Source organism: Coregonus lavaretus, assembly GCF_964263955.1.
Source record: "Coregonus lavaretus genome assembly, chromosome: 20".
Taxonomy (NCBI): domain Eukaryota; kingdom Metazoa; phylum Chordata; class Actinopteri; order Salmoniformes; family Salmonidae; genus Coregonus; species Coregonus lavaretus.
Window position 1 is genome coordinate 21,639,796 of NC_140007.1, and position 13,790 is coordinate 21,653,585.

A 13,790-nucleotide genomic window follows, 5' to 3' on the forward strand; every position below is an offset into this window, starting at 1 on the left:
ATCCACAGTAAAACGAGTCCTATATCGACATAACCTGAAAGGCCGCTCAGCAAGGAAGAAGCCACTGCTCCAAAACCGCCATAAAAAAGCCAGACTACGGTTTGCAACTGCACATGGGGACAAAGATCTTACTTTTTGGAGAAATGTCCTCTGGTCTGATGAAAAAAAATAGAACTGTTTGGCCATAATGACCATCGTTATGTTTGGAGGAAAAAGGGGGTAGCTTGCAAGCCGAAGAACACCATCCCAACCGTGAAGCACTGGGGTGGCAGCATCATGCAGGGGGGGTGCTTTGCTGCAGGAGGGAATGGTGCACTTCACAAAATAGATGGCATCATGAGGAAGGAAAATTATGTGGATATATTGAAGCAACATCTCAAGATATCAGTCAGGAAGTTAAAGCTTGGTCGCAAATGGGTCTTCCAAATGGACAATGACCCCAAGCATACTTCCAAAGATATGGCAAAATGGCTGAAGGACAATAATAATAATAATATGCCATTTAGCAGACGCTTTTATCCAAAGCGACTTACAGTCATGTGTGCATACATTTTTACGTATAGGTGGTCCCGGGGATCGAACCCACTACCCTGGCGTTACAAGCGCCATGCTCTACCAATTGAGCTACAGAGGACAACAAAGTCAAGATATTGGAGTGGCCATCACAAAGCCCTGACCTCAATCCTATAGAAAATGTGTGGGCAGAACTGACAAAACCTGTGCGAGCAAGGAGGCCTACAAACCTGACTCAGTTACACAAGCTCTGTCAGGAGGAATAGGCCAAAATTCACCCAACTTATTGTGGGAAGGTTGTGGAAGGCTACCCAAAACGTTTGACCCAAGTTAAACAATTTAAAGGCAATGCTACCATACACTAATTGAGTGTATGTAAACTTCTGACCCACTGGGAATGTGATGAAAGAAATAAAAGCTGAAATAAATAATTCTCTCTACTATTATTCTGACATTTCACATTCTTAAAATAAAGTGGTGATCCTAACTGACCTAAGACAGGGAATTTTTACTAGGATTAAATGTCAGGAATTGTGAAAAACAGAGTTTAAATGTATTTGGCTAAGGTGAATGTAAACTTCCGACTTCAACTGTATATAACAACATTTAGTGGATGTCCAAGGCTGAGGTTACTGAGAACCAGTTGTATAAGCATACAAACCATTATTGGTAACTGACCAGGGAACTAACCTCAAGCTAACCTTGTTTCCTGTCTGTTTTCAGTGACTTTTAACAACGGGTGTAAGTAGTTGTTTGATGCTGAGTTAATAAATGACTTGTAGTAAGCATGGACTTCAACTGTATATAACAACATTTAGTGGATGTCCAAGGCTGAGGTTACTGAGAACCAGTTGTATAAGCATACAAACCATTATTGGTAACTGACCAGGGAACTAACCTCAAGCTAACCTTGTTTCCTGTCTGTTTTCAGTGACTTTTAACAACGGGTGTAAGTAGTTGTTTGATGCTGAGTTAATAAATGACTTGTAGTAAGCATGATGGTCTGCATGGTCTCCCCCTGTTCACACACCTCTAAACACTCCTCGATGTGCTGGATCTCTGAACATACTTGGTGTGTGGGATGATCTGTGAACACACCTGAGAATGGTTCCCCAGGTCTTAAGATACAGTGCCCTAGACAGGGAGGGTGTTTACAGGCCCACATTTAAGGCTGTGGTTCATTTAGGCCACGTGTCAAACACAAGACATTTCTATCCGGCCCGCACAATGATTTGGGTTGTCAATTCATTTTGGCCCGCTTCCATACCACCCGCGATGCACTGCTCTACAAGTCACAGCAAGCACTACCAGTGCCAGCCAGTGCACTGTACCATATCGTCACTAATGGCACTGACCCGAATCTTCTACCAGACCGAAAGTTTAAAGGTGTTGTAGGCTAAAGAGGTCATTGCTATAGCCTACAGAAAATGTCATCTTGGTTGTCAAAAAGTAAGTTAAAGGATTTACACGCGGGTATAAATGACTACTAAAGGACAATAGGACACACAAGCTAGTATAAATTAGTCAACAGTTGAGTCATCTACTTTTTAAATTACAACCTGATGCACCCACATCTGTGAATTCAATTTCAATTGTGCCGCTGTCTTGTGTCCCGTTTACAGCGTGCAGCGGAGGGAAAGTGTACAGACACATGCCACAGTCCTAGCTAGGATACTAAGATGTTGCAGTCTGGCTTCAGTTTTTAAAGCCTAACAATGAATAACCAAAAAACAAAACCTGCATCAAAACACCATACAAAGGAGAAACATGTAGGCACACATGTAGGCTATGTTTTTATTTGGAGTTATTAAATACTTTTTGATTAGGGTCGCAGCATATTATGCACATCTGCAAGCATAGCAGCAAAGGCTGGACAAATATAATTGATCTCTTTTGTTTCAATATGTTAAAATGCTATATACAGCAAATGGCCCTTTATAAGTGGACATTATAAAGGGCCATATTTTTTGTAATAAAACAATGGCCAGTTTGGGTCGTAGTTGTAGGCCAATGCACATTCTTTTTGTAAAAACAAACATAACAGGCTATGTCTGGCCCTTGAATTCGTTGTGCTTTTTCAATATGGCCCGTGTGCTGATTTGAGTTTGACACCCCTGATTTAGGTCTACTGGGAGCAGATCTGGCTTGTTGAATGATTAATTATATTACAAACATATTGTATTTACATATTGGGCACTGTATCTTATAACTTTACCAAATTCCATTGGCTTTCTTTGATCACTGAGATAATTGAATCTTTTTTTAGCATTTCAAAATGTTTATATTTTGTTCATATTAACATTGCACAGAAAGGCTTAAGTTGCTAGCTCACAGAGTGGAAAATGGAAGGTGTTACATAATGAAAGCTGCTTGATTAGAGTCTTACAATAGTCTGAGTTATTATTGTTCTCTCTGTGGAATCTTTTCATCAGAAAGTTAAGCCTTCTGTACCCTTGTAAACCTTTGACGTTATTAGCTTCTGAAAATAAAAAAAACTCACTTGCATAACCCTGCACACCCCTACCACCCCTGGCCTCACTCTCCTCTCCCCCATACCCCCAGCCCTCACCCACTCTCCCCTGGTCCTCACCCCTCCAGTGAGGGCTGGTTCTCCAGGTATGTTAATCTCAGTGGCACATTAGTGTACTCATTAAAGGCTGCTCTAAGCCCCACAGCAGGGCCTGGCCCCCTGCCCTGGGGACCTGGACTCCCATGAGCCCAGAGCCGCCTGGCTGGCCTGTTGGCTCCACTCTGCTGAAATGTGCTGCTTGTGTGTGCTGCTGCCACAGGGACACTCACATGGGGCTGCTGGAGAGCAATGTTAGGACAGCATGGCCTCTACTGAGGGAACCATGTTGATACTGCACAGCACTGAGTACCTCCCCTCTGAAAGTTACCCTTGATGTTTTGTCTGCAACGTGACTACAGAGAGGCACTCCAAGCGGGCTCAGCTCCCCAGAGGCTGACCCGGGGTTGGGTTGGGATTGGGTGGCCCTTTATTACACGCCCCCTCACTCCTCCACCACTTGGAAGTTTAGGCCTGTTTGCTTTCCTGCTTGAAGAGACTGGGGATTAACTAGATCAACTGACTTATTCTGGATACCAAATCCTAGTAATTAAAATGAAATGGGTTACAGTATAGGCTTGAAAAACAATTTTCACTCAATGCCTGATGGCTCTCTTTCTTGTGAACCCTCTCTCTGAGGTTTAAATACACTGCTCAAAAAAATAAAGGGAACACTAAAATAACACATCCTAGATCTGAATGAATGAAATAATCTTATTAAATACTTTTTTCTTTACATACAGTGGGGAAAAAAAGTATTTAGTCAGCCACCAATTGTGCATGTTCTCCCACTTAAAAAGATGAGAGAGGCCTGTAATTTTCATCATAGGTACACGTCAACTATGACAGACAAAATGAGGAGAAAAAAATCCAGAAAATCACATTGTAGGATTTTTTATGAATTTATTTGCAAATTATGGTGGAAAATAAGTATTTGGTCAATAACAAAAGTTTCTCAATACTTTGTTATATACCCTTTGTTGGCAATGACACAGGTCAAACGTTTTCTGTAAGTCTTCACAAGGTTTTCACACGCTGTTGCTGGTATTTTGGCCCATTCCTCCATGCAGATCTCCTCTAGAGCAGTGATGTTTTGGGGCTGTAGCTGGGCAACACAGACTTTCAACTCCCTCCAAAGATTTTCTATGGGGTTGAGATCTGGAGACTGGCTAGGCCACTCCAGGACCTTGAAATGCTTCTTACGAAGCCACTCCTTCGTTGCCCGGGCGGTGTGTTTGGGATCATTGTCATGCTGAAAGACCCAGCCACGTTTCATCTTCAATGCCCTTGCTGATGGAAGGAGGTTTTCACTCAAAATCTCACGATACATGGCCCCATTCATTCTTTCCTTTACACGGATCAGTCGTCCTGGTCCCTTTGCAGAAAAACAGCCCCAAAGCATGATGTTTCCACCCCCATGCTTCACAGTAGGTATGGTGTTCTTTGGAAGCAACTCAGCATTCTTTGTCCTCCAAACACGACGAGTTGAGTTTTTACCAAAAAGTTCTAGTTTGGTTTCATCTGACCATATGACATTCTCCCAATCCTCTTCTGGATCATCCAAATGGACTCTAGCAAACTTCAGACGGGCCTGGACATGTACTGGCTTAAGCAGGGGGACACTCAGGATTTGAGTCCCTGGCGGCGTAGTGTGTTACTGATGGTAGGCTTTGTTACTTTGGTCCCAGCTCTCTGCAGGTCATTCACTAGGTCCCCCTGTGTGGTTCTGGGATTTTTGCTCACCGTTCTTGTGATCATTTTTACCCCACGGGGTGAGATCTTGCGTGGAGCCCCAGATCGAGGGAGATTATCAGTGGTCTTGTATGTCTTCCATTTCCTAATAATTGCTCCTACAGTTGATTTCTTCAAACCAAGCTGCTTACCTATTGCAGATTCAGTCTTCCCAGCCTGGTGCAGGTCTACAATTTTGTTTCTGGTGTCCTTTGACAGCTCTTTGGTCTTGGCCATAGTGGAGTTTGGAGTGTGACTGTTTGAGGTTGTGGACAGGTGTCTTTTATACTGATAACAAGTTCAAACAGGTGCCATTAATACAGGTAACGAGTGGAGGACAGAGGAGCCTCTTAAAGAATAAGTTACAGGTCTGTGAGAGCCAGAAATCTTGCTTGTTTGTAGGTGACCAAATACTTATTTTCCACCATAATTTGCAAATAAATTCATAAAAAATCCTACAATGTGATTTTCTGGATTTTTTTTTCTCAATTTGTCTGTCATAGTTGACGTGTACCTATGATGAAAAGTACAGGCCTCTCTCATCTTTTTAAGTGGGAGAACTTGCACAATTGGTGGCTGACTAAATACTTTTTTCCCCCACTGTAGTTGAATGTGCTGACAACAAAATCACACAAAAATTATCAATGGAAATCAAATGTATCAACCCATGGAGGTCTGGATTTGGAGTCACCCTCAAAATTAAAGTGGAAAACCACACTACAGGCTGATCCAACTTTGATGTAATGTCCTTAAAACAAGACAAAATGAGGCTCAGTAGTGTGTGTGGCCTCCACGTGCCTGTATGACCTCCCTACAACGCCTGGGCATGCTCCTGATGAGGTGGCAGATGGTCTCCTGAGGGATCTCCTCCCAGACCTGGACTAAAGCATCCGCCAACTCCTGGACAGTATGTGGTGCAACGTGGCATTGGTGGATGGAGCGAGACATGATGTCCCAGATGTGCTCAATTGGATTCAGGTCTGGGGAACGGGCGGGCCAGTCCATAGCATCAATGCCTTCCTCTTGCAGGAACTGCTGACACACTCCAGCCACATGAGGTCTAGCATTGTCTTGCATTAGGAGGAACCCAGGGCCAACCGCACCAGCATATGGTCTCACAAGGGGTCTGAGGATCTCATCTCGGTACCTAATGGCAGTCAGGCTACCTCTGGCGAGCACATGGAGGGCTGTGCGGCCCCCCAAAGAAATACCACCCCACACCATGACTGACCCACCGCCAAACCGGTCATGCTGGAGGATGTTGCAGGCAGCAGAACGTTCTCCACGGTGTCTCCAGACTCTGTCACGTCTGTCACATGTGCTCAGTGTGAACCTGCTTTCATCTGTGAAGAGCACAGGGTGCCAGTGGCGAATTTGCCAATCTTGGTGTTCTCTGGCAAATGCCAAACGTCCTGCACGGTGTTGGGCTGTAAGCACAACCCCCACCTGTGGACGTCGGGCCCTCATACCACCCTCATGGAGTCTGTTTCTGACCGTTTGAGCAGACACATGCACATTTGTGGCCTGCTGGAGGTCATTTTGCAGGGCTCTGGCAGTGCTCCTCCTGCTCCTCCTTGCACAAAGACGGAGGTAGCAGTCATGCTGCTGGGTTGTTGCCCTCCTACGGCCTCCTCCTGATGTACTGGCCTGTCTCCTGGTAGCGCCTCCATGCTCTGGACACTACGCTGACAGACACAGCAAACCTTCTTGCCACAGCTCGCATTGATGTGCCATCCTGGATGAGCTGCACTACCTGAGCCACTTGTGTGGGTTGTAGACTCCGTCTCATGCTACCACTAGAGTGAAAGCACTGCCAGCATTCAAAAGTGAACAAAACATCAGCCAGGAATCATAGGAACTGAGAAGTGGTCTGTGGTCACCACCTGCAAAACCAGTCCTTTATTGGGGGTGTCTTGCTAATTGCCTATAATTTCCACCTGTTGTCTATTCCATTTGCACAACAGCATGTGACATGTATTGTCAATCAGTGTTGCTTCCTAAGTGGACAGTTTGATTTCACAGAAGTGTGATTGTTGTTTAAGTGTTCCCTTTATTTTTTTGAGCAGTGTATGTTTGTTTCCTCCCTGCCTTAGCTTTCCCCTCACACACTTTATGCTCAGGCTTTTCACCCACACCAGAAAAACAATGGCAAGTTTCAGAAAGTACCTCCCCTTTCTGATCATGCCTAAACATTGAAACCGTAGAGGACAAAGCAATGAGTACATTACGAGCCTACCCAAACACATATTTTAACATACTGTTGGAGGTTTGTCACTGTAGCATTCAGACTACTATACCTTCTGTCAATTGGCTCATCCCAGAAGGTCAGTGTTGTGTTGAAAGAAACGCAGTAGGCTACCAGGAGAGTGGTTTGAGTGTGAATAGATGGAGCCCATGTTTGAATGTTGTTTGAAAGGTCACTTTAGCTCTATACACTGTAGTTCCGTGGAGGAATTATCACAGTGGGGGCACATTCACCTAACTGAACTGGACCAGACAATGGACTAGACTGGTTGTCATGGAGCACACCTTGGTTCAAAGTCCCCTTTAAGGAATCTCAGGGCCACAGGTGGCATTCTCTTTAGTTTAAGAGAACAGCGAGAAGGCCTTGGAAGAGTCACATCCTAGCTATTTTGACAACTGTTAGGTATTAACTGAAAATTAATGTCAAAGTATGTACAGTGATAGAATGATCTGTACCTGGTGCCGCTTCAAATCTCTCCTAGGTAAAGCTGTAGGACACTTTCTTTCTTTTCTGATCTACATTTGTGAAGACTGAGCATTAATCTGACAGTCTCACCTTAACTTCTTCCCTCCTTTCCTCCTGCCCCTCCGTCAATGTGAACAGTCCCTCATGTACTGCTTAGCCACCTGGGCAGCGAATCAGGTACCAGGACCATAGGTAGCAGCCTTTGCTGCGCCGGCCTGCCATCTCTACCTACAGTGCTCTGCCCTCCCCACCCTGTTTGCCCATCGCTGGTTGACAGCTCACATTTTAGCCATCCTCTCAAGTCTTTCTGATTTTGCGCCATGAGATTTGAAGCATGACAGGTGGTCATTATTTTGTATAATATTTTAAGATTCCTTTATGTCTCTCTAAATGTGTGGTTTGAGAGAGTGTGAATGTTTGTCTGTTTATCAGGTAACATGGTTGTCTTCTGTCTTTGTTGCTTTTGTTCTTTGTTATTTTTCTCTTCTGTACAGATGGCCCTCAAATCTCTTGTGCATGCTGCATTCTCATATTGGCCTTTCCTATTTATTCATTTTTTCTCCGACAGTAAAAATGAATTGGAACTCGACCTGATCAGGCCTCAGATCTCTTTTCTTTGTGGGAGAATATGAACACTGTGAGGGATTCAGCTCAGACATTTCAGGCCCCAACCACTTGAATGAGATGTATATATTCATACAGTACTTTCTGAAATATGGTGTGAAACCCAGCATTCCTGCTTAGCTGATATCATTCCACTTGACCCTAACTAAATGGCAGCGTAGCTAGCATGAGGTGAACAGTATATTGTGATCAAGTTTTTGAGTCGTTAGGTTATTAGACTTCATTATTCTCCCTGCGCTGCATACCACCCCATCTTGAATTGGGAATGTTGATGCATTTTATGATTGTGGTATGATCACCAGCATCCTACCCCTAGCCACATTCCCTAAAGCAAGCTACCCCTCCCCAAAAACATTCCTACACATACAAACAGCAAATATCCTCATACCTGACTTCTTACTGTAATTGCTCTCCTCTTTCTCTCTTGTCTGTAGTGCCCACAGCCAGTATGACCCGGCTGGTGCGTTCTCGTACCCACTCTGCCTCCAGCATGGGCTCTGCGGAGGGCACCCGCAGCCGCACCCACACACAGCTAGAGGGCGCCACTGCCGCCGGCCCGGCTGTTGAACAGGCCAGGCCACAGACCATGGAGGTGTCCTGCTAAAGCACCCTGCCCAGAAAACATCCTCCTCCCTACCTCCCTTTCTCCCTTTTTTTCCTTCCCTTTCCCAAGCTCAGTCAGAGAGGATTGGAATCCCGAGGGGACGTCTGAAACGTGTTCGGAAAGATAATTTATTAAGCAGTCAGGTCCTCTGCTGTGTTCTCTCTCACTCTCACCGTTTCCTGTTGTCTATCTAACATGCCTTTATGTGCATGACTGCTGTGGCACGTCACCCTGGAAGTCAGTATGCAGGCAGGTGATGCTGCTTTTCTGGTTATCTATTTTACGTTTTGCTGTCTACCGCCTCTCCCCGTTAAAGGTGGGAGAGTTTTTTTTTTTTATGCTTAAGATATATATGAGCTATATTTGTATTTATAACTACTATTTGGGTCAGTGTGTCAGTTTAAAGAGGAGTGTTGGAAAAGCGTCAGGCGTTTTCTCTTGCAAAGTACTCTTTAAGGAGTTAGGTTGCCCCTCTCTCCTTCTCCCTCAGAGGTCTTCCTCACCTTGTGTGCAGATCAGACCAAATTACAACACCCCCCCCTCGATCCCCCTCTACTGCCTCCTTAATGGTCCATTCCTAAATCAGTCTCATGCAGACTTGCTTGCACACCTTTCCTACTACACACAAAATCTCTTTATTTCTGTGTTTTTTTTTATTGTTATTATGTTGTGATTTGTGAAATACCTTTGCTTTCCTGGATTGCAAAATTATGTGATAAACATTTTCTTGTTCTGTACCTTTATACCAAGAATATCTGACAGCATGACCCTCTAGTAGATGAAACGTAATGAACATGTCTGTAAAATTGCTTTTGTCTAGATCTAGAAATAGTTACCTTGTGGTGTTATTGTTTATTTTCTCTTTCGAGCAAGTTATTTGAAATGGCAGACCCTAGGTTTTTGATACCCCCTTTGTTACTGACAGGCAGAGAAAAGAACCACAATTTCCTGTAGTTTTATTTAAAGTTCAAAGCAAGCACTTGATAATGCTCTTAAGTCAAACCGAGTACCTAAACTAGCCCACAGCTCAGTGAGTTAGGTGTATAACTGTGTGCCAGTTGAGGTACAGATAACGTGACTGCCTCTTTCATTCTTGTATAAAACTTTCTAACTGGAAGCAAGTAATGTTTTCCCTTCTAATTAAATAAAGACTGGGTGAAAACAGCAATGGGTCAGATGCCTGAGGGACTGTGGATAGTGTAATAAACTGTTATTTTATTATTCATATTATTGGTCATTTTCTCTTTGGTTTTTCTGCGTTTCTCTCTGATTGTACTACACCTTGGGTGAGCTTGTGGTGATAATGCATTGTGCTCTGGCCCCATAGTATGGGTGTGTGGTGTAAGTCATACTGTCTGCTGACTATATACATTTGTACTGATAATAAAATAAAGCTAGAAGTTGTACATTACATTTGACTGGACTCCCGTCACTGGCCTGTGTATTTTCTTAAAAATGAATGAAATACAGTATCAGTCAAAAGTTTGGACACACCTACTCATTCAAAGGTTTTTCTTTTCTTTTTTACTATTTCTACACTGTATAATAGCAAAGACATCAAAACTATGAAATAACACATATGGAATCATGTAGTAACCCCAAAAGTGTTAAACAAATCAAAATATATTTGAGATTTGAGATTCTTCAAATAGCCACCCTTTGCCTTGATGACAGCTTTGCACACTCTTGGCATTCTCTCAACCAGCTTCATGAGGTAGTCAGCTGGAATGCATTTCAATTAACAGGTGTGCCTTCTTAAAAGTTAATTTGTGGAATTTCTTTCTTTCCTTAATGCATTTGAGCCAATCAGTTGTTTTGTGACATGGTAGGGGGGGTATACAGAAGATAGCCCTATTTGGTAAAATACCAAGTCTATGTTATGGCAAGAACAGCTCAAATAAGCAAAGAGAAACGACAGTCCGTCATTACTTTAAGCCATGAAGGTCAGTCAATATGGAAAATGTCAAGAACTTTGAACGTTTCTTCAAGTGCAGTCGCAAAAACCATCAAGCGCTATGATGAAACTGGCTCTCATGAGGACCGCGACAGGAATGGAAGACCCAGAGTTACCTCTGCTGCAGAGGATAAGTTCATTAGAGTTACCAGCCTCATAAATTGCAGCCCAAATAAATGCTTCACAGAGTTCAAGTCACAGACATCTCAACATCAACTGTTCAGAAGGGACTGTGTGAATCAGACCTTCATTGTCGAATTGCTGCAAAGAAACCACTACTAAAGGACACCAATAAAAAGACCTGCTTGGGCCAAGAAACACGAGCAATGGACATTAGACCGGTGGAAATGTGTCCTTTGGTCTGGAGTCCAAATTGGAGATTTGGTTCCAACCGCCGTGTCTTTGTGAGGCGCGGTGTGGGTGAACGGATGATCTCTGCATGTGTAGTTCCCACCTTGAAGCATGGAGGAGGTGTGATGGTGTGGGGGTGCTTTGCTGGTGACACTGCCTTCTCCTTCCTCTCCTCCTTCCTCTCCTTCTCCTCTCCTCCTCCTATCCTCAATCCTCTCCTCCTTCCTCTCCCCCTCTCCTCTTCCACTTCTCCATCCTCTCCTTCCTCTCCTCCTTCCTCTCCCCCTCCTCTCCTCCTCCTCTCCTGTGGAGGAGGAGGAGAGGAAGGAGGAGAGAAGTGTAAGGGCTTATTTACCAAGAAGGAGAGTGATGGAGTGCTGCATCAGGTGACCTGGCCTCCACAATCCCCCGACCTCAACCCAATTGAGATGGTTTGGGATGAGTCGGACGGCAGAGTGAAGGAAAAGCAGCCAACAAGTGCTCAGCATATGTGTGGATTCCTTCAAGACTGTTTTAAAAGCATTCCAGGTGAAGCTGGTTGAGAGAATGCCAAGAGTGTGCGAAGCTGTCATCAAGGCAAAGGTTGGCTATTTGAAGATTCTCAAATATAAAATATACTTTGATTTGTTTAACACTTTTTTTTGTTTACTACATGATTCCATATGTGTTATTTCATAGTTTTGATGTCTTCACTATTATTCTACAATGTTACAAATAAAGAAAAACCCTTGAATGAGTTGTTGTGTCCAAACTTTTGCATTCGGAAAGTATTCAGACCCCTTGACTTTATCCACGTTTTGTTACGTTACAGCCTTATTCTAAAATGGATTAAACAAAAAAATAAATCTTCATCAATCTACACGTAATACCCCATAATTGTTTTGCAAATTTATTAAAAATATAAAACGGAAATATCACATTTACATAAGTATTCAGACCCTTTACTCAGTATTTTCTTTAAGCACCTTTGGCAGCGATTACAGCCTCGAGTCTTCTTGGGTATGACACTACAAGCTTGGCATACCTGTATTTGGGTAGTTTCTCCCATTCTTCTCTGCAGATCCTCTCAAGCTCTGTCAGGTTGAATGGGGAGCATAGCTGCACAGCTATTTTCAGGTCTCTCCAGAGATGTTCAATCGGGTTCAAGTCCGGGCTCTGGCTGGGCCACTTAAGGACATTCAGAGACTTGTCCTGAAGCCACTCCTGCGTTGTCTTGGCTGTGTGCTTAAGGTCGTTGTCCTGTTGGAAGGTGAACCGTCGTCCCAGTCTGAGGTCCTTAGGGCTCTGGAGCCGGTTTTCATCAAGGATCTCTCTGTACTTTGCTCCGTTCATCTTTCCCTCGACCCGGACTAGTCTCCCAGTCCCTGCCGCTGAAAACATCCCCACAGCATGATGCTGCCTTCACCATGCTTCACCGTAGGGATGGTGCCAGGTTTCCTCCAGATGTGACGCTTGGCATTCAGGCCAAAGTGTTCAATCTTGGTTTCATCAGACCAGAGAATCTTGTTTCTCATGGTCTGAGAGTCCGTTAGGTGCCTTTTGGCCAACTCCAAGCGGGCTGTCGTGCCTTTTACTGTGAAGTGGCTTCTGTCTGGCCACTCTACCATAAAGGCCTGATTGGTGGAGTGCTGCAGAGATGGTTGTCCTTCTGGAAGGTTCTCCCATCTCCACAGAGGAACTCTGGAGCTCTGTCAGAGTGACCATCAGGTTCTTGGTCACCTCCCTGACCAAGGCCCTTTTCCACCGATTGCTCAGTTTGGCCGGGCGGCCAGGTCTAGGAAGAGTCTTGGTGGTTCCAAACTTCTTCCATTTAAGAATGGTGGAGGCCACTGTGTTGTTGGGGACCTTCAATTCTGCAGACATTTTTTGGTACCCTTCCCCAGATCTGTGCCTCGACACAATCCTTTCTCGGAGCTCTACTGACAATTCCTTCGACCTCATGGCTTGGTTTTTGCTCTGACATCCACTGTCAACAGTGGGACCTTATATAGACAGGTGTGTGCCTTTCCAAATCATGTCCAATCAATTGAATTTACAACAGGTGGACTCCAATCAAGTTGTAGAAACATCTCAAGGATGATCAATGGAAACAGGATGCACCTGAGCTCAATTTCGAGTCTCATAGCAAAGGGTCTGAATACTTATGTATGTAAGGTGTTTTATTTTTTATTTTTTTATACATTTGAACAATTTTCTAAAAACCTGTTTTCACTTTGTCATTATGGGGTATTGTGTGTAAATTGATGAGGATTTCTTATTTATTTAATGCATTTTAGAATAAGGCTGAAACTTAAGAAAATGTGAAAAAAGTCAAGGGGTCTGAATACTTTCCGAATGCACTGTGTACTCATTGATTCTTGAAGAATATAACTTATAAATACCTCATGAGCTTAGTTCAACTGTTGAACCCCATCAGAACCCAAAGTATAAGCTTATTTTATGCCAATGTTTTTTTAGATTTACATTGTTTACAAACACTATATAGCTTCAAAACATGGTTAAAACTATAATTTTGATATCATGGATGGTCAGTCCTTGAATCCATAGCTCTGTCTATGAATTTGAGTGGTTTCATTTCTCCAGGCCCATCCCTCAGCTTTTTTACCAAAACAGAACCAGGGTGCTTGCTTTACTAAACTATAAGTTGCTCTGGATAAGAGCGTCTGCTAAATGACTAAAATGTAAATGGAAAGAGAGTCTTCGTTTTTGATTCCATGGCAGTCATCTCTATGGCAAT

At 43.7% G+C, this 13,790-nt stretch overlaps 1 protein-coding gene across 2 annotated transcripts in view; it reads left to right on the top strand.

Annotated features, from left to right (window-relative positions):
- The window catches only part of LOC311147979 (protein NDRG3-like), an 85,689-nt gene extending 75,530 nt beyond the window's left edge, over positions 1-10,159 (top strand). For both annotated transcript variants that reach the window (XM_084184845.1, XM_084184844.1), the window contains one exon: positions 8,579-10,159. In XM_084184845.1, coding sequence (XP_084040971.1) covers positions 8,579-8,748 — 170 coding nt within the window. In that variant the 3' untranslated portion in view covers positions 8,749-10,159. The remainder of the gene's footprint in view (positions 1-8,578) is intronic.
- The last annotated feature ends 3,631 nt before the right edge of the window (positions 10,160-13,790 follow it).